The sequence below is a fragment of the Rhipicephalus microplus genome, chromosome X (assembly GCF_043290135.1).
Source record: "Rhipicephalus microplus isolate Deutch F79 chromosome X, USDA_Rmic, whole genome shotgun sequence".
In the NCBI taxonomy this organism is placed as follows: Eukaryota; Metazoa; Arthropoda; class Arachnida; order Ixodida; family Ixodidae; genus Rhipicephalus; species Rhipicephalus microplus.
The window spans coordinates 80,238,968-80,265,741 of NC_134710.1; the positions used below are offsets into that span (position 1 = coordinate 80,238,968).

Sequence of the window (26,774 nt, forward strand, 5' to 3'; positions counted from 1 at the left end):
TATTTTATCAATATTGAATCGGTCTAAGCGCAGGAAGACTTGTGTTTCCCATTGCCGTTTCCTAAGCGATATCACTTGTCGGATCGCGCTCGGTTGTCTCGCTCGGTTAGCGCGCCAAGTGTGAATACGGAAAAGGTAAGGCATTTGATGTAGCGTGCAGCGAAGGAAGCCAGTAGGCCTGGTGAATCAGGTCAACCATGCATTAGACGGAGATGGCTAAATCGGGGAATCACATGTTTTGCGCAGCTCTACAGTGTGTTAACCTCGGTATTTCCAGATCCGCGAATGTCTTCGAGGTTTCGTAACGGGCGAGCACAAGTATTTGAACCCATTATTTGAGCAGGTATTTATTTTGCACAAATACATGAGTAAACCCAGCTCTCTGTCAGCCTGACTGGACTGACAGAAGTACAGTGTCGATAGACTAATTGGTCAAGACGGAAGCCAAGTTGATGTCAGCAAAATGCGTTTGAATAAATGCTTGAATTCGTGTTGGCTCGGCTTAATAGTTTTTGCTTCTTTCGCTTTTGGCAAGTAGTTCAAATGATACCAAGTAATTATAGGCACCTTTTTTTCATAAAATTTATGTAGCCGGGGTTTTAGTTGTTACTTCTAACACTGTCAGTCAAATAAATACATGTGATGAACTAAATGCTTCTAAAAATCATTACAGCGAATGTCTCCCGAGCCAACGCTTTGACAAGGGAACTTTTCGTAAAGGCAACGCTGTTGCCCTGACGAGGACAAGTCAACTTGCCGAAACGCTGTTTCCAGCGACGTTCTCTCTTCAAAATTTTCTGATGGCTGAAAGCCTCTCCGTGTCTCTGAACTTCTGTCTCGTTTGGTACTAAAGTTCTGTATGTGCGCCGTCATGACAAACATGATTGAGTCAAATACGACGGGTGCTACTCGGGATCGTTGATAATTTTCGCCTTGGTTCGGATATTCTGGCTTCAATGTTTGCTGCTTATGTGTACGTGTCAGTTGTAAACTAAAGCTGCTTTTATAGATTGGCACTTTCACACTACCTGTACGTCTATTTTTTTTGTTCATACTAAACGTGCAATAAAAACCTCATTTTATTTGTGTCGACAGAGTTCAGTGTTATTGAAAAACCAATCAGCTTCACTTTCACCAGTTTGGGACACACGAACAAAAAAAATTAAAAAAAGTATGGTTAAAATTTTACGAATGGCCGCATCACCCAAGCAACCAGCGGACCAGAAAGAAGGCTTGCATGCGAAGTGGTTAAGGAGGGCTTCCATGGCAACCGTCCTCCTTTCAACTTTTCGTTCTTTCCCCCTACTTGGTGACCTCACCAGTGACGTCATGAAACACATGTTCTGTTCAGAGATTAAGTGAATGCCCCGCACCCGCCAGTGGTAAACTCAGCGCCACCGCAGCGTATGAGCATGCGAGAGCGAGTATACATGCGAGGCATAGGGATTTCCCGCCCCCTGGCTACACTGTTTTGCCGCTGAGCGCGTAAAAGATGGCTAGAGGCAAGGCTCCGCTTCTGCACCCTGCAGATTACCGGGAGGTTTAAGTGCCAAAGTGTGTCTAGAACAAAATTATTGCACATATCACCACCGCCTATACGCTGCCAAGTCACTCGGTTCGAAGCGCGATTCGTGATCGCTCAAAGAGTGCCTTCTGTAGGTGTTCACACGCAGGCCCCCTTCGCCAGTGCATCGCCCTCACTTTTTTATAGCATTGAGCGCATGGGCTCTTCCCCTTTCGCTTCAATCCTTCAGGCAAGAAGGAAGAAAGAGCACCGGGGATCTTCACTTAATCGTCTATCTTTTCATACGGGGGCTCGGAGAGCACCAGCGGAATAGTGGACGTGCCTGTTAAAAAAGGGAAAAAGAGTATCAACCGTATGGCATAATGGGTGCATAGACAAATGCGCCGAGGGGGGAAGGGAGGGATGTGGAAAAACCGCCGAAGAAAAAGAAGTAAAGCAACGCGGGAGAAGGCCGCGCAGCAGAAAGAAGTACCTCTAGACCGGGGCGAAAAAGAAGAGAAAGAAGCGGAGTGAAAGGAACGAACATCTGGAGGTCGTACAACGATCTGCTTCATTTTGCACGCTTCGTTCCCTTATATTATCTGTGGTACAGAGTGGCCGATCCCGGAGATATCGGAGACATCCGGTCCAATGTCGGAAAGAACGGGAAACGAAACGGACAGTCTGGGCAGAAATCGCGTGGGCCACGCAGCCGAATAGCAGACACGCAAAGCACTCGTGCGCCGCCGTTCGGCAGGAACGCAGGGCGCGCAATAACGAGCAGCCCCCACGCTCCCTCACCGAGGGCCCACACGAGACCCTCCTCGCCTACCTGCGGCCCACGCCGGGGGGTTGCGTCCTTCGGAGGGCGCCGCTCTCAATGCGTGCCCCCGTCTTCCCTTTTGAGATGGTTATTTTTTTCCTCGCCTAAACTTTACGGCATGCCGCGGAAGGAAAAGCCGCCGCGAGCACACCAGGTGTGGGGGGGGGTTCTAGCGGGTGGCAGGGGGGCGCACCGTCGGACTGTGACTCATGGCCCGCGGGCGAAGCGTGGGAGAACCCGCAGCAGCCAAGAGTACCGTTGCTGCCATGTGCGCTGTCGGCTCCGCCTTCACCTGTTGAGCCGCCCGCGCAAGCGCCGGGGCCTGCGGAATTCCTTTCACGCCGCCTCGTTCATATTGTTCCCCCGCCCGCACAAAAAGAACGCGCCTTCGAGTCAAGAAATAGGAACGATGTCGCGCTTCGGGGACTGATCCGCTTTCGTCGTCGCGTTCCTTCTTGTTTGCGCGTTTTTTCTTTGCGTGTCCGGGCTCCTTTTGCGGCACAAACTACACGTCCTGAAAAATTAGCAGGAGCGGCGCGGGCAGCGAGGCACGAGGTTTCGACCTCGGACGACACGAGGGCGCGCGTTGGACGTCACTGTAATTATGAGTGTGTGTTTTTGTATTGCACGTCCGCGTTGCATTCTCTTCTTCCTGCTTGCCATGCAAAGCGCCGGCGATGTCATGGAACTCTGGCGCCGCGATTCCGCCTGCGTCGCTTCCGGCATCACCCTATACACTCCTGCGCGCGCAGATAGCTCTGACGCACGCACGACATCCGGGCACGGGCCTCGTCGCCCGCGGTGCGCGTCGCGATGATGACTCCTTCTTTGACTCAGCTGAACTTGTTTTGATAACCGAACAAGGCCGGGAACCTTTCTCGCTTATCCTTTTCCGCAGCATTCACGCGGCCACAAGTTCTGGGCAACAGGTTGCCCGTTGACGCGAAATGCGCTGCCAGCCAGCTGGCCACAACTTGGCAGCGACGAGCACGTAAACCTATACAGAGCACATGTGCTTGCTTGTCGCCTGTTCCGTGCAATAGGGTTCAGCTACCGGTTGTTCCAGCTTATGCAAGCTGAAACACACTCACCATCACTCGAAACGCCGAGAACGCCGCCTTACTTTGTTGAGGCGCACGATACAACTCGTGCGTGCACGAAGGACAATCGCGAAACATAAGGACTGCCGTAAGCATAAAGATTGCGTACGCTAAGCACAATTCTCGTTCTCGCATAAGCAAAATTTTCGTGCGGGAATTTTTCAGCGCGCCTAAAAATTGTGTTACTAAGTTTGTTCGCACTCAGTCGCCATGCTGCACGACAAACGCTGCACATACGCAGCGCATTCAATGTACTGGTGAAAATCGTCTTTCGGAGCTACTTTCACGGTCAAGCATAGTTCACATCTACTTTCCTAGTTCGCAATCACACGCACCAAAAGCCTGTCAATCGAAAGGTAAGCCTTAAAAGCTCCCTTAATCAGTTCATCGGCCTAAGAACTTGGAGTTTCTGGTTGATACCTATAAATACACAGAACCCACGGAGCGCAGGAAAAGTGGTATACGAAAAGAAAGGCTACTTTTATACATATGCATTGATCTCATAAGCATAGTTGAAGGACCGTGTGAAACATAGATTTACTTTCTATTTGGAAAATAGGAGCCACGCATATATAGCGATACACGTTGCACGTAAAATACTTAATTTTAAGTACGAAGCGGCCACTATATGCGATTCGCGGAATCCTTACCCTCGTCCTGTGCGTGGTCAAATAAAAGGACGATAACAAAGCTTTGTGAAATGAACTAACGCAAGCCCGGCGCGCGGCACGGGAAAAACATTTCCAGCAATTTAGATAATTCGGCGAAAGCTGACACCGTGTATAGGTTACTCGGAAGAGAAATGAAAAGGCATTGTCTTCAAAAGGCAGAGCGTTTTGAGAGTGCTTAACTCCGGTTCTCGGGGAATCACGCACATTTACATACTACAACATAATCGCTCGTTCTCTTATATTGATCAGCTAGATAACCTGACACGTTTCGGCGCATCACTGTGGGAAGTGCGCTCACGTGCAGAGTCGTAAAAAAAAAAAAAGATGTCGGCGAGTAAATACACAGCAGCTCGTGCACCTGTCGCGCTTGCTATTTCTGACTTTCTCCATGGTCCAAATGACGCGGATACGGAAATAAAGAACGCTAGTCTCAGAGCGGCTCTCGCACATCGGCGTTGTATAATCAAACGTGAACGAAACGCGCTTGAAAGCCCCGCAGTTGTTGCTTCGAAGCGAAATGATCAACTAATAATCATTACATTAAATAAAAGGTACCTTGCGCATAATCTAGTTCGAACAGACAACTTATATGCACGGTTTTATTAGCGAGCAGTCTATAATTTCTCTTTTTCACACCTCGTTAGGCTGTGTTGTTTTTACGTTGGAGGTTTGCAAGGAGTTTGTCCCGTCTGTGGCGACGAGAGCTAAACAGACGACTTGATGCCACAACTTGGTCGGCGATGCCCACAGAAAAAAAAAAGTTTTATATAGGACACGTTGACCATTATTGCCATTCGAATACGCACATCCACGAAAGATATCTTTATCACAGTTAACTTTCTTTTTTTTCTCTTTTCTCGCATGCTTTATTCGTATCGTACGTATTACTCAGGGTTATCAGCAGTACAAGGGGCCTCACATTTTAAGACTGACTAAAAATGGCGTTCTTTTTTCAAGCGCATACGAAATCAGCCATTCGATCGCCACGTGCGTGTGTATACGCATTCCCGTGTTCACAAATTCACCTTGTTTTACGAAAAAAAAAAAGGCGGTTTCTACGATTGTTCAAAACTTTCACAGGTATGAAAAAAAAACACAAAAAACGGATGCCCGCAACACTCCCAGCTTCCATGAATTCTCCAACCACGCACCTCGGCGAATTTCGTCACTCTGGAAGTCAATCCGGAGGCACATATACATATAGGCGCGCTGTTCCGACCCGGGCGGATGTGCGGGCGCTATATCTCGTTCTTCGCGGAGAGTGTTATTTCCGCGCGCGGACCTGATTTTGCTTCTTTTTGTTTGTTTTTTCTCGCACGATGTTCGGTTATTTTGCCGGCAGCGTGACCCGTTTTTCCGCTCGCCGAGAAGGATTTCCCAGTTGTCTGTCACGAGGGACGCGGGGTGCATGGGCGCACGCGCAGATTCGTCCAACCCCTATACCGCCTGTGGGTTGGAGTGGCCTTCACGAACGCATACTCCTATCTTATTGGAATGGCCAGCTCCTCTGCATGCACTTACTGTAGCTGCGAAGACACCATCTCGCACCTTAATGCGAGTGCACCCATTTCAACGGGCCAAGACAAGAACTTACTGCAGCTTTGGATAGACTGGATGATCGGCCTTTGTCGGAACAAAGGATTCTGGGTCATTGGCCGAGCCCATCCTCAGTCCAGAAGGCTTTGAAAGCTTTGCTACGATTTTTGCGGACTACTGGCCTCAGAGACAGGCTTTAATGTCTTATTCTCTTTGATGTTCCCTTTCCTCTGTTGGCTTCTTTTGTATTTCATCTCTCTCTTCTCTCTCTCTCTCTCTCTTTGCAACATTTTTTTCTATCATATACTATTCCCCTCACCTCTTTCACCAGTACAGGGTAGCCAGCCGCTCTAGGAACTGGCTAACTCCCCTGTCCTTCCGCTTAATCTTTCGTTCTCCTCCTCCTCGACCGACCCGTTTTGTGGACGGCGCCCGCGAGGGTCCGCGCCGTCGTCCGCGGTTCCCGCCTGGGGCGACACCGTCAAACTCAACGACACGGCGCTATCTACGAGATGGGTATACACAGCTGAACGCATGAAAGGCGAGCAATATGGCATCCGGACGGTGTGTGTACAAAAACAGAAGGCTTTCGAAACCGTGCAATGGGTGCGGCGTCCACGCCTATTGAAATAAGTATGTGCTCAAACAAGGAACTCCAGCGTTGAGGGAGCACACGTGACTTTGGAGTGTCCCGAAACCAGAAAGGCCGCGCTGTCTGGCGGTTTTGTAAAATTGCATGCATTGCATCTATAGTTGGACCGAAGCTGCTGGTTCCCGGATCCGCATGCGGACAACACTGTGGTCTAGCCGATGAAAATATGAATGCGCACAGGGCCACCTCATTTCGGCTTTAACGTCGTTTTCGCTCTTTTGCATCGCATATTTACGACTAGCGAACCGTGATACGATTACGCAAGCCATAATGGGGGGGGGGGGGGGGACAAATATTGACCGATTGGGATGCCCTAGCGCGCGCACCTGATTTTAGGCACACGGGCATTTCTGTCTTTTTTTCCTTTGTCACGTCCATCGAGATAAGCCTGTTGCGGCTGAGATCAAATTCTGATTTGATTGATTGATTGATTGATACGTGGGGTTTAACGCAAACCTGAGCATGCAGACATCATTTTGACCACCATCGAAAATGCAGCAGGGATTCGATCCCACGACCTGACGGTCAGCACCCGAGTACCTCACAGCGGCGGGGCAAGCTGAGAGAGCAGCGTGCAGCCAAAAAGCACAAAATCCCGACTGGCTCAACGCGTAGTGCTGACATTTCACGCGTTCTGTGAAGAAATAAGTGTCGAGGAGGAGATAGCCCCTGTAGTGACGGCGAGAGAGAAACTATGTATACTATCTCGCCACTCGGTGTGTTTTTTTAGGCGCCCTTTAAAGTACACCAGAGGATATGAATTTCCGGAGCCCTCCACTATAGACGAAGCTTCTCCTAACCATGTCGTGGTTTTGGGACGTAAAACCCCATACATTATTAATATTATTATTATTATTATTATTATTGCGGTATCTAAAGTAGTTGAACAATACACCTGAATAGTGCTTATGCTGAATCCCACAGCCACGTCAAAAACACTAGTACTTGATATGCGCTCATTGAAAGCACTGTCACTTGAAGACGCCAAGGTTGCTGACCCGCAGGTCGCGGGATCGAATCCCGGCTGCGGCGGCTGAATTTTCGATGGAGACGAAAATGCTGTAGGATCATGTGCGCATATTTCGGCGCACGTTAAAGAACCCCAGGTGGTCGAAATTTCAGGAGCCCTCCGCTACAGCGTCTCTCATAATCATATGGTGGTTTTGGGACGTTAAACCCCACATATCAAGGACGCCAAGCTTTATGATATGTTGGTTTTAATGGTGCAAGGGTCACGCTTGGCCAAAGGGCACCGTGAAATATTGATAGAAGAGTAACAATTATGGTCGGCGTTTTACTATGGTATTGTAGGGGATGTGAGATATGATAATGTCACGTCGCTGCGTGCGCTTTCCAGTAATATCGTAACTCTACACCAATGCTCACGCATATGCCACAAAGGGCTTCAGGAACGCGACAGGCACGCAGCGTTCGCGGTCCCAGCCGGGAAGGCGTTTCGCTTCCCGCTAGCGCGCCTCCCTCACTGCAAAGAAAGTTGAAACAACCGACGTTCTTCGTGTCGGCGCTCCTTAGTATCACGATGCAGTAATCATGGCCTCCTATAGATGGCGGGCGCGCGGCGCAAACCCGCCGCGCGCCCGCCATCTCGGAGGCCATGCAGTAATTCCCTTCAGCGATCCCAAAGGGCGGCCCTGCCCCGCCAACCAAGACCACTGGGAGAAGTGGAAGGTGCGAGAAATATAAGGCGCGGTTGTGAAGCCTCGTGTACATACGTCGGTATAGCAGTGAGTAGCGCGACCGCGGACCAAATATTTGTGTAGTCGACTGCTCTATAAGGCCATCTGAATGAACGAAAATGTTTATCTAATTTTTATACGTCAATTCCGCGACGGAAATGACGTCAGTGAAGTCTTGGTGGAACCTGGTATAAAACACTTTCATGTTAAAAAAAAACGCCAGAGAAAATGGTGACAGTGTTCAGTGTTATTCTAACTTGAGCACTGAATGGGTGACATTCTAATTTCCGACGTTAGTCAATCATCCATAAACCAGACGGGTTCCGGGATTTTAAGCTGTTCGCGAACGCCTCGACTCCTAAAAGAGAGGTTTATCAAAGGACACCCAATAATCTTAAATATAGCGCGATAAATAATCGCGACATGTGCATGGCGGCGCGCACGATTGCTTTCGTAAGATCACAAGTTTTTGTCACACGGAAAACGACTGACGAAAACATGAACCGCGAGAAACACCACCTTTATCACACTTTATTACACTATACCGCACTGGTCTGCTTGATATGTGGGGTTTAACGTCCCAAAACCACCGTATGGTTATGAGAGACGCCGCAGTGGAGGGCTCCGGAAATTTCGACCACCAGGGGTTCTTTAACGGGCACCCAAATCTGAGCACACGGGCTTAGAACATTTCAACCTCCATCTAAAATGCAGCCGCCCTTATACCGCACTTGTATATACTTTCCACTACTACCGGCGCATGTACAGTCAACCACAAATGTTTACGGACCACGCGAGTCCATAAGTGCCATCATTTAAGCGGCGCTCCACCTATAACTCGGCTGCTGACCCGCAGGTCGCGGGTTCGAATCCCGGCTGCGGCGGCTGCATTTTCGATGGAGGCGGAAATGTTGTAGGCCCGTGTACTCAGATTTGGGAGCACATTAAAGAACCCCAGGTGGTCAAAATTTCCGGAGTCCTCCACTACGGCGTCTCTCATAATCATATGGTGGTTTTGGGACATTAAACCCCACATATCAATCAATCGCTCCACCTATATACTGTCGACCACGGCACTGCGCCATAAATGGGTCTTGTTAATTTAAATGGCATATCAATTTTCCACTGCCGTGCACTGGCCCTATAGTGCCTACATTCTAGGCATGTTACAGCGCAAGTTTTCACATGCATCTACTGCGAGGCCGTCGCACTTCTACTTCGATAACAGAATCATCGAAATCACGGCGTACCTCGAGCGGTGGGTCATATGGTTATCAGTTCGCGCGGGGAGTTGCGACTGATAGCAGTTATACTGATACGCTCCTCTCGAGACACGCCACCCGCACAGGGCAGTGGCTGTCAAGTAGCGCGTCGCACTTATAGATAAAGAGACAGGAAAAGATTCCTCCTGCCAAGAGCGAAAATATGCAGAGGGATGCGTTTTGGGCACAGCGCTGCTTTCGATAAGAGCTAAGGTAGCGGAAATGTCGCGAAGAGACTGCTGATCCATTAGGGAGTTTTAGAATAGCGCACCGCGAGCCCTTGCGGTGCGGTCGCTGCCACTGCGCATGCGTCGTAACGCGAGTCGGCATTCGCGGACCGCACGCAGAAAATCCAAAATTGCGTGCGGTGATGGCGGCCCGCATGTGGCCCGCAAGCGCTGGTTTCGAGGCTACGATGTCGCTGCGATCTTGCATTGCGGTTCGCAGCCGGGCAAACGCTATTCTAAATCTCATATGGCGGCCGCTACGCCCGCAACGCCCACAACGCTTGGAAACGGTATTCTAAAACTCCGTATTAACTCACGTGTTCGTAAACCTTCGCGGTCGTCCTTGTACGAAAGCGCTCACCTAAATCACTATATCTAGCTAACAATTTTATTCTTAATGCAGATAAAAAAAATATCAGAAGTGTCGAACGGCAGGCTTCATGTTACAACTTTATGATACACGTTCTAACCAGCAAATCTTCAGTTACGCTTTAAAAAAATGATGATACCATTACAATTCGTAGCTAGCCCTTTAAACCGATGGGAGTGCTCCTTCTTCGGCTAACCGAGTCTGTCCTTGTAAGTTGCGCAAACAGTGTGCTTTCATGCGAAAAATTGAGAAAGATAGGTGTATATCTGGCAGGAATGAGAAATAAGAAGGAATCAAATAGCTGACAAATAAACTTACCACCATGCAAAAAAAAAGAAAAAAAAAGCCAGAAAAAAGTGCACGACATTATAAATACGAAAGTCAGCGCTTACGTGAAAAGAAAGACAGCAGTTCCATGTCAAAAGCCGTAGTTGACTTTAGACGTACGACAACACCACACACTGTCCCGCACACTTGTACGCCGCGCCGCGATGACAGGGGTTCGTTTGAAGCGCCAGCTGCCGGTGGTCGTTGTGGTTAGAAGAAGAAGGCGCCTAAGAATAAATGGGGTTGACTCCGTACACCTCACGCACCTCAGTCGAGTAATTCACTATACACGCAGTATACGCTCACTAAAACCCGCTATACACCGTTCATCGCGCCTTCTCTCGAGCGACCTCTGCCGTGCAGCGAAAGTGGAGTGAAACGCACAAGACGAAATACTGATCTTGCGCGCGCCCTAGCACTTGCGACAAACTGCGTTCTAGCAATGGGGACCACTGCGCAACCGCCCAGAACGCATGAAAAACAGCGGTTTGAAGAAATTCCCAACAAAGGACCACACGGCCGCAGTTCCCTTCTTCCCGGCGCTCTTTTCCGCATTACACTTACTTATTGTTCTTCGCACGGCCGCCACATTATGTTCCGGTTACTCGGTTACGCATCCTCAAGAAAGTAGTCGTTTATCGTTACGCGCACGTGCATGTTTTACTATGCTCCTTGTTCGCCGCAACTTGCACTTTCTCTGCGCTGGCACAAGAACAAGCGCTTGCGGCTGGCAGCGTTATTGATGAGGCTCTCGGTGCTACGAGTAAACTCTGTGCAATTGTTTTGCAACGGCCGCGTAGCGTACGCACCTGCGTCACCCTTATGCACAATCGTTTTGAACTATACGCCATTCGTGGAGCGGCACAGCCGACGAGGGCCCTGCGTCGCAAACAAAGCTTTGAGCGTGCACTATATACGAACATTTTATATATGGCGTGTGAGCGTCTTGATCTCCCGTCCATCCGCTTTGCAATGATTGACTATGAACCGGGAGCTGCGTTTTCGGTTAAAATGACGACTAAATGTTTCCGGCATTAAAAAAAAAATCTGACTTCAAATTGAACACAAGCCGTGAACAAGTCTGCGTTTAGAAGTGATGCGGATACTGTGTGCACGAGCCTCACTCGATTATCGTAGCCGAAAAAGAATACCAAAAACGCATCGATTTTATATGCAAACAACTTTAGCATCGCCTCAGTGCTTCGGGAGCTGTACGTTATACAATCGGCATCTCTTCGACGCCAGCAGAAAAGCGTTGTACTACACTTTTTCTGCCAGTTATCCTCAAGCATAGCTTGTAGCAACGTCTCCACTGGGCCATTCGCAAACGCACTCAGATGGTCCGTATAGGACGCCCGATGTCCACATAAGAAAATATGTGTACGCGCAGCGGGAGCTTTCGTGACAGCGGGGGTAGATTATTGAACGCCGCTGGATCGGTCCTGCTAATGGTCAGTGGATCTTGCACAACGCACCCAGCGTGAATTTGCGTACAATATAAGCAAATACTGGGCACTTTCCGCGCTCCAGTAGAATCTCGCGCTCGTCAGGCATAATAATATATATGAGCGGTGTATATATGCCACTAATATAACGTGTTTGTGTACTTACTGAGGTTGAGTTAAGCCATAGATCGCGGACGGCACAGAGTAAAACAGAGGGTCTCTAAAGAGTTTGGGACACTCCTAACCAGAAAACCGGCTGCAGATGAGAAGAATGCAAGCACAGCACAAATACAATATAAAGCGATGGGGCCGTATTGCTTGGGCTAATCCTTTCTATATTTAAAAGGGGATCTCCGGCATCTTTTCGATATTCACCGAATTCAATAAAACTTCGAACACTTGTTCTCGTCGGTACCATGGTGATATGTGCCAAATTATATAACCCTAAGTCAGGTAGTTTCTTAGAAAACAAGTTTTGAAATTGGTAGCAGATTTTGGAATCACAGTAGTAAACGCGGTCCTCTCTGTGTAAGTGACGTAAGTGCCTACACTTTTTTTTAAAAAAACCCGCCTTTCTCAGCAGACGGATGCAGCGCGCGCTTTCTTCTACGAGGCGACGACGACGCAAGCACAGTTCAGTTTTGTCAGCTGCAAACAGCGTGTGAATCGCCGTTGACGTCGGGTCTTACAACATCGATTCGGGGCACGTCAGATGCTTCACGTGCCGGCTGGTCGAAATCAAAAAAGCGATGCTTCCGCGCTCAGCCGCAGTCATCGCTGAACTTGACACTGGTAAATTCAGACGAGATGGTACAGCTTGATTCCGCGTCGGATGACATAGCCAACTTCCTTTTCGCGCGTCAGAAAGCGGCACATGTTCTATGTTTACATCCTCGCTAGCCGGTGGCGGGGTGAGGCGGATCTCGTGACGTCATCGGAAACGGATGTTTGTGACGTCATCCGATACCCACAATGGAGGACGCGTGGAGCATCTCCCTGTTTCGGTTTCTGTTCTGACTTATCGTTCATTGCTCAATTAAAATTATTGACGAATGTCTGGGCATAATGAACCTCCCTAGCTGTTGCAGGACTGTCAATACTATTTGAAAACAGCGTTATCTCAGTATTGTCCAAAAAGCACTGGAGTTCCCTTTTCACTCACATGTTAACGGTGCAACCTTCACCGATGCAGTGCCGCTAACAGTGCATGTGCGGGTCCGGCAGCATCGCGCACAAGCGATTGATGAGACGCGGTATCGGTGACAGTAACACTACGATAAAAGACAAATATGTTGGAAGCGCCCTATCAATATTCATTGAGAACATACCATCGGTAAAAGACGTGCCCAAGTCTCAGTCGGCATCTATGGAGGAGGTCGAAACAAATGAACGCACACACGTACGCAAGTGCTCGCGCGAGCGACAGTAGGCGGAAATGCGCGAGCAAAACTGACGTCCTCACAACCTCCAACACAACTCTTTCGCCAGTCACAACCGCTTTACTAAAAGGACACCAAAGAGGAACAATGAATCAGTTGCGGTTTAGATGAATAAATTGTGTTGTAAGAACGTTAGTGCCATTAATATCACAATAATATATTTATCAAACAGAGGAAAGTTGAGGGCAGTTTCTCTTAAATTTCGCGCCGAAGTCGCAGCCCGAGACATCAGGAATTTCAAGGGCACTTCTCGTATTTTGGCCACGTTGACTGAACGGAAGCTCCATAGTTTGTTAAGTCTATGGACTCTCAGAGGGCAATTGTACATAAGTTTTACTGGTTAGGAATTACGCGGGGACCTGGTAGATGTTGCCAAAATACATGACGTCACGGCGTTTAGAGAGCGGCGTCGTCACGCGCAGCTTCTTGTGCGTTTTCTCGCTTACCAAGCCTCTTGTCGGGGTAAGTGTGGTGATATCGGAAGTGCCAAAGAGTAATTTACTAATACAAGTGAAATAATTTTGCTCTCTGGTGTCCCTTTAGCACCATTAGAGCCCACATGCACGCATGTAATACAAATGACGAGGAACCGTGCATTCTCTTAGGCCTCAGGCATTTCATCGAGTACATTGCTCAGACAAGCGTATGGAACAGGGCTACTTTGCATTTGGTAAGGATAGCACAGTCACAAACTGCAGCGCAGATCTAGCCCTGCTCTCGGGAAGTTCTTCCAAGCAGTGGTGTAGGAGGGTGCAATGTTGCCTCGCACATGCATGCAGAAAGGAGCCATGGCTGGTCGCCGCCCACCAGCAGTGGCAGCTGGCGCCTCGGCAGACGTCGGGACCCGCGTCTCTGACATGGTGCCCCGACGCGCGAGGGGGAGAGGCCGGCGAAGCGTGCAAAGGAGACGCGGAGGGGGTGCTCTCACCGGGCTCACCGTTGGGCAGGGCTCTCACGAGATCCACGCTCATGGCACAAGAGATGCACGCTGTTCACACCAGAAGGCCACGGGTTCGCGTGCTTGTTGGGGCCGCATGCGCGTCGAATCCGAGCAGCGGTGCCGCAGCTGCAGAACGGGGGGCGCCACACCAGCGCAGAGCCGACAACCTCCGTCGTCCCAATACGACTGCGCGCGCGCTCCTCCTTTCACGACGGCGCAGCTGGAGAAAGTGCGTCCGCCGGAGGCTCTGGAAGAAGAAAGGGGCTCTTGGCAAAGCGGCGGCCCAGTTGTGCGTGTCCCGGGGCCCGCGTGGGGGCTCCTCCTCCCTGCCGGTGGAAGGAAACTTGCTTGGGGGCTTCCCCCTCGCCGGCTCTTCCGTAACGCCTACTCAGGAATGCACGCGATGGGGAAGAAGGAGAGGCGTACAACCGACGCTGCCACACCGCTCTCGCTACACATACCTGAGCCGCGCGCAGGACCCCAAAGCTGCGTGTGCACAGGTGCCGGCCGAGGTCGCCGCACTTGCGGGAATGCAAACGAAATATGTCACCGTCGCTGACGTCAAACGTCAGGAGCCGGAATCGCCCTGCACGTCGGATGCGGGCGACCGCGAACCACACAAATGCGGCTGGTCTGCACTCACGTGCATTCCAGGCGCGCACGTGGACAACCTGCGCCGTTGCGCAAGGACGCGGACGGGAGGCCGCTCGTTTTGGACGGGTGGGGGGTGTGCGCTCGCTCCAAGGGCGCACGACTCCATAGACTCGGTGACCCGAAATGCGGCTCCGGCCCGACGCCAGATGGTTGAATGCATCGCCGCCGCCGGCGATGTAAACAAGCCACGAGAGTGAAATTGTGAGGGCAGAGAGAGAAGCGCCACCTTGCAGCTTCTCGAGATTCACATCTTCACGGGCACTAGTCGCCACCGAATCGGCTGGCTTTTCTCCCCGAAGAGTCCTGTCTTCAATGCTCAGCCGCGATGACTCATATTGTGCTCGCTATCCCGAGTGTCAGCCTCCTCTTACTATATGAACTTGACCACACAACCTGCTTTGCGAATATGGGCTCGCGCTTGTATAAGGTCGTTCGTAAGAGGGGTTCAAGAACGATTGAGAGGCAGAACGTGATTGGAGACGATGACAGTTCAGTAAGTTCCACTTAACACGAAGGAAACTAGCCGCTGATGCAGATACTAAGACTTGTTACATCTGTGGTAAAGAGACAATGAAAGTATGAATATAGCTCAATAAAGTGGGCGTCTAAATGAGCGTCTGTCCTGTCAAGTGCGTCCTTCCTTCTACATTGTGCGCTCATATATTTCGCCATTATGAATATAGCTTCGTGACCATAAATTTGTAGGTGAGCTGTCTATTATGGCAAGCTCAGGAACGACGTCAGCCGTCACTGGATGGAGAACACAGCGTGTGGCGATGTGGCCACGGCATGAATTTCAATTAGTGCGCCACCGTCATCCCATGCCGGGCCAATCTAATGCATCGCGTATGAGTGATGCTTCTATATTCTCATAAATACGATTAAGAGTTAGAACAACCAATATCGCTAAGGCCAGTTTTTTTTTTTTTTTTTTTTTCAACAAGGAGAGCTGTTTTCGCCAGCCCCGCCGCGGTGGTCTAGTGGCTAAGGTACTCGGCTGCTGACCCGCAGGTTGCGGGTTCAAATCCCGGCTGCGGCGGCTGCATTTCCGATGGAGGCGGAAATGTACTTTTCTTGTACTTTTCTTGTACCTTGTACTTTTCTTATACTTTTCTCGTCCTTTTATAAGTAGCCTTACCGCCATAAGTTAAGCTGAAATCATGAATGCGGCGGTTAATGCGATAGCCTTTAGGAGCCTGTGTTGCAGAAAAGTCGGTGCCGGCATTTCCGGCGTTATGGATGAGCCGAAGATCCTGACGGACAGTTAAGATAAAAAGCACGATTCGAGCTGGAATCGAGCCTATATATTCTACCTGACATGGCAAGTATTTTCAAAGAGTTACGCTACGCCCGTGCTTTAAGTTGCTTTAGAAAAACGCAGCTGTGTCAACACCCGATGCGGTTCAAGAGTATACAACAAGGTAATAAACATTTTCTATACACCCCTGTCTGTCAGCAAGACGCAGTTAAACGTCGCTCGAGACAGTATATGAATACGTCAACGCTCATGCTGTGCAGATCATCGCACCATAGCGTTCTGCTCGTTAAATTAAACTGACTCATCTGCTCTGAGCGAGTGCCGACGCTCTATAGGACTACCCTAATTGCTGCAATAGTAGTAGTACTTCATAAACAAGTGTTGCACACGTTCCTCTAAAACAGTAACAAAAGCTCGTTCCTAGTTCCTTCGCCATACTGGAACGAGTTCCCATTACAAATTCGTTAAGTGAAAAAAGAAGTCGTTTCAGTGACATTTCCAACACTGGAACGTGTCGTTACATGAACGTTACATTTGACGTTTCAATAAATGTAGTGGCGAATAATCATGAGGTGAAATAAGGCAATAAAATAAATCTCGCATCGAGCTAGATGCATCACATAGGAATTTAATATCGCCGACATCAGGGTACACGTAGGTAAAATTTATCTAAATAAACACTCTTAATTAGACGAATTTTGCAGAAACCGCCAGCCCTACTACAGACATGCCTAACAGCAACACTCGCCTTCGTCTATTTCAAGTTCAACACATGTGGCACTTTTTACGTCGGTCTTCAAATAGGTAGTCAGAATATACAATGCACTTCAGATATTTGAATAGACATCTACACCAATCTACCAATGTAATTCAATTTCTTGCACTGAGAACCGGATTGAAAGGGATAATACTTGGGCATTTAATGAGTAGTGGTTCAATATTTCAGTGTGAGTTGAAAGTATAATATCTAGGATACACGCCTGAAACCTATAATTAAGTCCACTGTTTGCAGTCAGCTAACATATTTTTGTATATTTTGTTTTCTGTCTATCTATGCCTCTCTTCCTTCTCGTTCTCTCTATTTTACTCTTTCTCATTGCTATATATATATATATATATATATATATAGCTCCTTCGGTGGTCGTCCTTTCTATCTTTTTTTATATTTCTTCCCTGCCTTTCTATTCTTTCCTTTCCTGTTTTCCGACATCCTCACCCTCAGTTCCCTTTCCCATCCCGTTGTTGTACAAGCGTGCGCGCATGTTGCGAAAAAACGCCTACCCGATAATTTCATCATCGTTTCACTAGATCGAAATGGTCCCTCAGCTAAAAAATGTATACAAGCAAACAGAAAATCAGTGTTACTAATATTTGCATCGGTGGGGTATACTTATCTTTGACGCCACTTTTGTGTATAATTGAAAATGACTGTTTATTCGGTGCATAGATTAATGGTAATTATTTAATGTTATGTGTTCGTCTTTGAATCGTCGACCCGCCACGGTGGTCTCGTGGCTAAGGTACTCGGCTGCTAACCCGCAGGTCGCGGCATCAAATCGCGGCTGCGGCGGCTGCATTTCCGATGGAGGCGGAAATGTTGTAGACCCGTGTCCTCAGATTTGGGTGCATGTTAAAGAACCTCAGGTGGTCGATATTTCCGGAGGCCTCCACTACGGCGTCTCTCGTAATCATGGTGGTTTTGGGACGTTAAAGCCCAACAATTATTATTTGAGTCGCGATAGGATCTCAATGAACGTATTATTTCTCTGTAGGCATTGTATTCAAAATAACGTGCCTGTGTTGAATAAATACGATTAAAGACATAAGGTGAACCTACAGGTTACGACACTCAGCTGGGGATCTAGGATGCTCGGTGTGAAATCTCCCATCGCCGATTTTTGTTCTCCTAAAATATTGCTCTCTTTCTCTATAAATCTTTCGTTCCCTCTGTACTGGTTCTCTCGCCCATAAGAGTTATTGCATCCCACGCCAGATCAACCAGCGCATGTGTTCTGGGAGTGAAGAGCCGCGGAAGAGTGCCCGTTAATGATGGCGATCATTTTCTCTCTCAGACACACGGCAAACCTCAAGCACGACAAAACTGCCCCTCCGCTATACATCTTCGGTCCCGGCGTCATGCGCCGTTGCCCGACGGGCACACTGAAGTGAAAGATCGGGATGCGGTCGCGTGATAGGCGAGCGGTGTACATTTTCGCCCCTGACACCCATGATGGGCAGCATGCGTGCGCCTGTCCGATACCGAGGAGCGTTTGCAGAAGGAACGCCGTTCCCCTTTGCCGTCCCTTCGGAACCGTAACGATTTACCCTTCCACCGATCCTGAATGGAACGGTGGCATCGCTTCGTTCCTCCAAATAAGAACCAGTTCCTGGAACGTACAGCACCGTTCACAAGCTACCCTTCAGGCGCAAATGCAGTCGACGTGCCTTGCATCGATAAGTCCGCAAATACGTATATAGTGTGCACAAATGCGTTTATCCACCCGGTAGCGCTTGGACACGAGGAAAAGCACATGCTGCGGGGGCGGGTAGCCACTCGTAGACTCCTTCGCATCCATGGCGCCGATTCCCACGATGCCTGAAATTTGCCGGAAGGTGTGTGTGTGTGTGTGTGTGTGTGTGTGTGTGTGTGTGTGCGTGCGTGTGTGCGTGTGTGTGTGTGTGTGTGTGTGTGTGTGTGTGTGTGTGTGTGCATTTGATTCTCGTCTTGTCTTTTATTCTTCCCATTTTGAGCTGATTTCTTTTTGCCTGTGCATTTTCGTTTTTTTTATTTGATTTTTCATTACTTTTCTATGTCGACTGTGTTGCATTGTTCATTTTTATTGTTCTATTTCTGCGTGCGCCTGCTTGCACTAAGACCTCATGGTTAATACAGGACACATTAGATGAATGACTGGTTGATTGATTGATTAATTACTGAACGATTGCGATCACAAATGCTCTGGTTCTGGGGCTAACGATATGGTAAGCGCCGTCGCCAGATGAATGTACGTGAATACCATTCGGATTATGACGTACGTTGCAAGCCGCGGCCGCAGAAAGCAACGAAGGTGTTGCTATCCTATAATTCGCATCTTCACATCTTTACTGTCAACCCCATTATATATATGCTTTTGAGGTGTAAACACCTCGAGTGGATATTTAACATCGCGTCTTCGTAATTTAGCAGCAATATTGCCTGGTCAAGAATGGTAAGTAAACTGAAACTCTACAGGGAGAATGGGTGACGAAAAGAAAAACCAGATCAAGCGCACTCATATTTAGAGCTCTGCATTTTCTTTCTTTTATATATGCAGGGTGTCCCAAATATCACGCATCATGGTTTAAAAGAAGAGGAATGCGGAGGGCAAAACAAAACGCACAGTCCTCCCAGGAGCACTCACCCGTAATTTTTGTTACATCCAATAATTAATGATAATTATATTCGTAACTCACCAAGCACTCACGTACCATATTACAAAATTGTCAAAGAGGCATGTGCTGTCCTTTTCAAATATCATTTTTTTTTTGCCGCTGATAAGGAAGGCCTTGCGAACTCTGAAAAGTGACACGTGAACAGGCAGTTGCGCGCATCATAAAGATGCACCCAAAAACAGCCTTACTGTGAGGTAGCATCACAGACGACAGACCATTATACGGATTGACACTTCCCGACCGAAGAAATGCGGTGCTTTTACAGAGTCGGGCCGCAATGAGAACAGCTAGCCAACCGCGTTATCAATGGGAGCAGTCTGCCGTGAGATACGGATAGTGATAGTGGTGTATAATCGAGCGGAAGAAATCACTGCAATAAAGTTACGCGCCGTCTCTATAGGGTCCACCGAAAGGCGTTATAGATACGGGTTCTCGTGACAGCACGAGCAATCACGCAGCAGCTGATACGTCATCGCTTCCGAAGTGACGCCACTGCATAGGCCCCACTCTTGACGGCCGCCTATTTTTCCGGGTAGTCCGAGGTCGCACACTCCTATCGCCGCTCAACACTGCCGACCCGGCGGCGGCGCAGTGCGCGCTCTGCAGGCAGAATTAAGGGCGGCTGTTCCTGATAGCGTTAAGAGTGACTGATGGCCGCGTAAGAACGCAATGTGTAATAATAATAATAATAATAATAATAATAATAATAATAATAATAATAATAATAATAATAATAATAATAATAATAATAATAATAATTTAATCATGCGGTTTTACGTCCCATAACTAAGACGTGATTACGATGGGACGCCACTGTGGAGGGCTCCGGAAATTTCGACCACCTGGGGTCTCTCTGCAATCTAAGCGCACAGGCCTCTAAAATATCGCCTTCATCGAAATGCTGCCCCCATGGCCGGGATTCGATGCCGCGCCATTCGTGTCAGCAGTCAGGCAAGCGAAATGTGTAAACGCTCGTTCTACGTTCCGCCCTTATCGGGAATCGAACCCAAGACGCATATATATTCGCAGACACAATGATGAGGGACGCCCTTCTCCAACCCCCTCCCCCAATCTTCTAAAAGGGTGCGCCAATTCTGTCTCATTCCTGTACACAGCCTAACCTTCCACAACCGATGTTGCATCAAAGATATGCTCAACTTCCCACCTTTAAACCGGGGACCAATGGTAGGCCTTCGGGAGAAGCCCGCTTCAGTTTCGTCTTCACATCCATCGCGGAGCTCGTTTTCTTTCAGGCGCGACCGAAGCAGGGGGGAAGCTCTGCAGTGAAACCTGCCCTTTTCCACCCCCCCCCCCCTCTTACCCAATGAAGAACCCCGCGCACGGCAGACAAGACGCCGCGTAGCGGCAAGAATTGGACTCCTCGTCGCCCGAGTACGGTTAACTGAAATGCGAAACGCAAGCGGTGTGGCAGCAACGAAGTTTTCCATTCGCGCACATTTATATCTCCTTTAGCAGCGAAAGCTGTTATGAAATCCGGACACGGGTCACGCGCGGCGCCGCAGTTATCCGCCGCTGCCGGTGTCCGTAACCAGTATCGCAAGAAATAATAACAAAACCCGGTACATGAAAGACACCAGGGACACAATGGGATTTCAACCAGAGTCAGCTGCGTGCCAGCCCAGTATTCTACCACTGAGCCACGCCGGTGCTTGGAAATCGTTTCTAAACTTGCCTTAGGCAGGCTTGATGTTGCGAAAGGAATCACGTTAGTACGATCAATAAAGCGTTTTAGAACATCAAAGGAACAACCAGGCGTCACGAAATGCGAATTGCGCAACGAGTGGGTCGTCCAATGTTACCACTCATTAGAAATCTTGTTTCTTGATCACCTATTAACTGTGGCGCATGCCCACTTCAGGCATAATTCTTCATCGTCGTCAGTCACTGCATAAAATTGCACAAAAATCAACAAGTGTGTGGCGGTTACCACGCTTCCCCGAAGAATGACGAAGGATAGCATAGTGAATGCTGGCGTGCTACACAAAAATTATGATTATTAATGGCGCAGTGGGTACCCAGCAAGCGTGCTTGTAGCAGCTACCCAAAGAGTGCTTAGAAAAGGCTCTGCAAGGCCACTCTTCTATACTTATCGCTGTGATGTGCTTCGGGTTCAGCGAAAACCTGGCGTTTTTTTTTTTTTTTACCTTCATAAGCGATCACATAAAGTAGCCTAAAATAGTGGTACTATACACCTCACCAGGCTAACTAATAACTGTTCGTACAATTCGTTATGCTAACTTAAGTAATAAACAGGTACGTCTGACGTTATAACCAGTTTTTTTAATTATTCTTTTCCAGGCAGTTTGAGATCAAGCGAAAGTCGGGCGTTAATGAAGTGACGTTAATATGTTGGGAATCCCGAAGTTAGAAAAAATAAATATAACAGTCTCTAGATAACAATACTCGCATTTAACGTTATGAAATAATGGGCGTTCCATTTAGTAGTTGCCTAAAAAGGGTCCCCTTGCAATTAACCATCACTGAGGTGAACAAATATAAGTTCACGTTGGCGATTGATTTTGCCAACACTCCACAACGTTTACAACATTTTTAATGAAAGTACGCTGCTAATTATTCTGCAGCAGAAGGAGGCTCATTTGCTCTTCAGTATCTACTGTGCTAAATATGTAAAAGAAATACATATTCGATTGTCGCTCACAATGTTGTTTTTCAAAAGTTAGTGCACCTCGTATAATAACTATATTGTTAAGTTGCTTAATGAAACGGCGGTTTCTGGGCTACAAACACGCACGCACATTTTGATGAAGAAAGCTGGCAACCTTAGGCGACAGTATCAGCAAAGACTAAATAAGGAAAAAAATATTGATGAATATTTTAGCACGAGGAATGTATACAAGCCTAGACCACGTAAGCATTACCACACTTGCCCCGTAGATAAGCTAAACAAGGACAGCTGCCCTCGCATAGTCGACGGCACCTCCTCGAAGCCTATAATGGCTATAAGGTATATATAGCGAGGCCTATACAGTCGATCCGCATGGTAAATGCTTAAAGGACGAGATTAAAAGACACAATGGCTTTGTTCAGATTGGCAAACTGCACTCTGAGAACTGTAATGCCGTGTGTTTCACTATCACAAGTTTATTATTAGCGGAAAAAATCAAGGTTGAAGTCTCGTTTCTTAATTTCGCGTCGAAATCTCCGCCTCACGACGTCTAAAATTTCAAAATGTATTGAAGTCTCGTTTCTTAATTTCGCGTCGAAATCTCCGCCTCACGACGTCTAAAATTTCAAAATGTATTATTCGTCTTTAGTGACAACGGCTGGATGAAATTTTCTGAAACTTGGTATGCTAACTCTATGGTAACCACAGATGACAACGCATTTCGGTGTTACAGATCAGAAGATACGTAAGACCCAAAAGACGCCTTCCAAATCTATGGCGTCGCGGTGTCTGGTGCGATAATCCCAAGGTGGCGTCTCCGTCCGCGTTTCCTTTTCGCGCATTCTCTCGCATAGCAAGCGTCGTGTCGCAGCGTAATAGTGGCGTTTTCGGGATTATGAAATTGTACTTTTGCTAATAGAAATCATTTTGTTCCTTAGTGTCCCTTTAACAGTAGCTAAGCTATAGCTGCTACACTCATTCTGCTTCTAACAGCATTAAGAAGATATGGAGAGTAAGTTTGGAGGCACCTGTGAGCTTACCGTTCAAATGTCACGCCTGATAATTGGGGCATAATTATCGGGTATCCTGCCATCGAGATGATGTCGCAACGGCTGAGCGCGCGCGAGTAGATTGCGTTTGTATAACCCGACAGCGCATCCCTCTGACCTTTTCGTCACCGTGCAGTCTCGAGTACGTATCCCGATCAGAGCCAAGGGCAGCAATAGCATGAGACACTCGACCGGGTCTGTTACGGGTTCCACAATTCGCTGACTGCACACGCCGCTAATGCTTTCGCGCCGCTTTCGCAAGGGATTTTACCACGCTTCCGAGAAAACGGAAAGAAAAATCCGTACCAACACGACTTGTTTAAACACTCGCACCCCCCCCCCCCCCCCCTCCACCACCAAGCATGTTATACGTCCACTCGCTCCTCAGGCAAAGCTGAAAACGAGATTCAGACGATGCGTTTCCAAAGGATTTGGGCCCGCGGTAAATATGGGGCCGGTAATTGCGCGCACTGTTGGGGTACACTGACACTCATAGTGCGCGGCCACGTGATCTGCGAGCGGGAAAAGAATAATAACAAAAAGAAGAAAAAGAAGGTGCGCTTAGGTGCAAGTTATTTTCTTGTTGCACCCGCCAGGCTGGACATGTTCCGTGCGTGCGATCGGGTCCCGGTTCCAGCTCGAGCTTACGCAACAGGCGCAAGCAGAGCGGGCCACGTGGTGACGTGCGTGACCCTGACTCGGGATCACAGCTCCGGAACACGCGTTGCGCAACTCCAGCGAACGCACGAGGCAGTCACGGTTCGGATTGCCTGCTTTGATGGCCCTGCCGCGCGGTGTCATGTTGCTGATTGAACCATTTGAATTGTAGACGCTCAGAAAAAAAAAAAAGGCAACGCACGAAAGGGACTTTTCGAAGGTTTTCGAAGTTTGAGCGGCATTGCGTTATCACATGGTTCGCCGTCAGGTTGACGAGGGAAAAAAAATGATTCTGCATTCTCATGTTCTTAATTCGCAAACATTTTCGGGCTGCTCCCGCAGACCTTGAAAGAACGTCGTCTTTTGTGTGCGCCCGTTCATTTCTCGCCGCAGAAGTCGACGTCGCAGCTGTGGTCGACGTCGTCACTGCGGCAAAGGGCGCCCTCTTTTGCGCACGTGTAAATAGCGCAGGCGCCGATGACCCTTTGAGACTTTTTTGTTTGGTCATTTCGGCGTGTCAAACGTCTCAGGCACGAGCTCATCCCGAAACTGCTCGGAGGAAATGAATGTGTGTTTTTGTGCGGCGAAGCGAGATTGAAAGCGTCCATTATATCCCTACGTTCATTATATTTCTCGTAATGGAACGAGCACACGTGCAGTGGTACAGCCGATGCTGGTGGCGTCTTCTTCGCCGGGACGCACAAAGCGAGGAACGGCCTGCCTCGAAGACTTCCACTTATTGTGCTGCTCTCATGTTGTATAGATTGATTGATTTGTGGGGTTTAACGTCCCAAAACCACCGTTTGATTATGAGAGACGCCGTAGTGGAAGGCTCCGGAAATTTCGACTACCTGGGGTTCTTTAACGTGCACCCAAATCTGAGCACACGGGCCTACAACATTTCCGCCTCCATCGGAAATGCTGGCCTAATGAATAAGGTGTCTGACTACGGATCAGAACATCAAATAAACGTTTTGTTCACTCTCTCCAGACGCAAGACTATCGTCTTCTGACGACATTTGCAGCGTAACATGCAGATTCGGGGCACTTTTTTTACAGTGGAGGAAACCGTTAACTGATATTGCAAAAATTAATACTTTTCATACCCACAAGAAATGCAGTGCAGTTAAGCGAGAAACGGAACAGTGGCCTTTGAGCCCGTTGTACTCTCGGGGAAACTAAAGCGCTACTGTATGCTTCCTGCGATCAACTGTCCTGTCCCAACAACTATGAGTGGAACACATGCGCAAACTCTCTCTCTCGTATGTATGTGTTTGTTTGTGTGCGTGTGTGTGTGTGTGAGTGAATGAGTGCGCTTGTTGTTCTTTCCCCTAATTATTTCTTTCTTTCCCTCCCTCTCTTTCTAAATTTCTATTTCCTAACCCCAGTGCAGGTTAGCGTACCAGATACTACCTTCTGCTTAGCATCCCTGCCTTCCGCCTCTCTCTCTGTCTGGATTGTCAAACATTTTTTTTTTTTTGTAAGGAACACTCCGTCCACAGTTAGTCGTATACGAGACATACGGGGCTGACAGGCGTCACACAATGTGAATTGCGTGACGAGTCTGTCGTTGAATGCGTATACAATTCCTTAGAAACGGGTCAGCCACAATTCTTCATCGTTATCAGCCGCAGCATCAACAAAGTGCATATGTAATGCCTTACAGGTGTGTAGCCAGTATGGATAGCATATATAGTCGAGGTGGCGGAGGCTTTCAACAGAGAGCTGTACAGAAGCCAAAATAACAATGGTGATATTATGAGCAAAATAATAGTCCAGAGAAATTCGAAATCCTGCCAGTAACGACAGGGGAAGTAACGAAAGCGCTAGAACGATTGCAAAGAGACAAAGCCACTGGTGAAGATATAGTAACAACACACCTCCTGAAAGATGGCGGAGAAATCGTGTTAGAAAAACTGGCCACATTATATGTAAAGTATCCCTTGACGGGAAGGGTACCAGAATGTTGGAAGAACGCCAACATCATCTTAATACATAACAAAGGAGACATCAAGGATTTGAAAAATTACATGCCAATCAGCTTACTGTCCGTTCTCTATGCAAACAATTTACAACAGCATAGCTAATAGAATTAGGTGACATTAGAGTTCAATGAACCAAAGGACCATGCAGGATTTTGTACAGGCTATTCCACAATAGACCATTACTACCAATCAGGTAATAGGGAAATGCGCGGAATGCAACAAACCCCTATATACATAGATTTCATAGATTACGAGAAGGAATTTGACTAAGTCGAGACATCAGCAGTAATGCAGGCACTACGGAATCAGGGAATCGAAGAACCCTACATTAACGTACTGGAAGAAATCTATAGTGGATCCACAGCCACCATAGTTCTTTACGAAGAAAGCGACAGAATCCCAATAAAGAAGGGTGTAAGGACGATCTCTCCAATGCTGTCATCTGCGTGTTTACAGGACGTTTTCAGGGTCATATATTGGTAAGAGTTAGGGGTAAAATTAATGTACAGTATGTTAGTAACCTGCGATTTGCTGATGACATTGTCTGGATGAGTAAGTTGATTGATAGATTGATATGTGGCGTTTAACGTTCCAAAATCACCATATGATTAGGAGAGACGCCGTAGTGGAGGGCACCGGAAATTTCGACCACATCGGGTTCTTTAACGTGCACCCTAATTTGAGCACAACGGCCCTACAGCATTTTCGCCTCCATCGAAACTGCAGTCGCCGCAGCCGGGATTCCATCCCGCGACCTGGATGAGTAAGTAACTCAGGGGACGAATTGCAGCGCGTTATTTCTGAACTGGACACGAAAAGCAGAAAAGTAGGTCTGAAAATCAATATAAAACTGAAGTAATGTGCAACACTATTCAAAGAAAACAGCACTTGTGATAGGTGGAGAGGCGCTGGAAGTTGTGAACGAATATATCTACTTGGGACAAGTAGTAACCGCGGAGCCGAATCATGAGAGTGAAATAACTAGAATAATAAGAATGGGGTGGATCACATTCGGCAAGCACTCTCAAATTATGAATGTTAATATGCCACTAACCCTGAACAGGATGGTATATAACAGCTGCTTTTTGCCTGTACGTAC

At 48.1% G+C, this 26,774-nt stretch overlaps 1 protein-coding gene across 6 annotated transcripts in view; it reads right to left on the reverse strand.

Moving 5' to 3' along the window:
* Positions 1-26,774, reverse strand: part of Atx-1 (Ataxin 1) — a 187,311-nt gene that overhangs the window by 64,506 nt on the left and 96,031 nt on the right. The window contains exon 1 of one of the 6 annotated variants that reach the window (XM_037427304.2): positions 13,991-15,087. The exons of 3 other annotated variants lie outside the window; for them this stretch is intronic. In XM_037427304.2, coding sequence (XP_037283201.1) covers positions 13,991-14,024 — 34 coding nt within the window. In that variant the 5' untranslated portion in view covers positions 14,025-15,087. Of the gene's footprint in view, positions 1-10,234; positions 10,507-13,981; positions 15,088-26,774 lie in introns of those variants that run through there. 2 more of the 6 variants (XM_037427303.2, XM_075877199.1) reach the window with 2 other exon arrangements.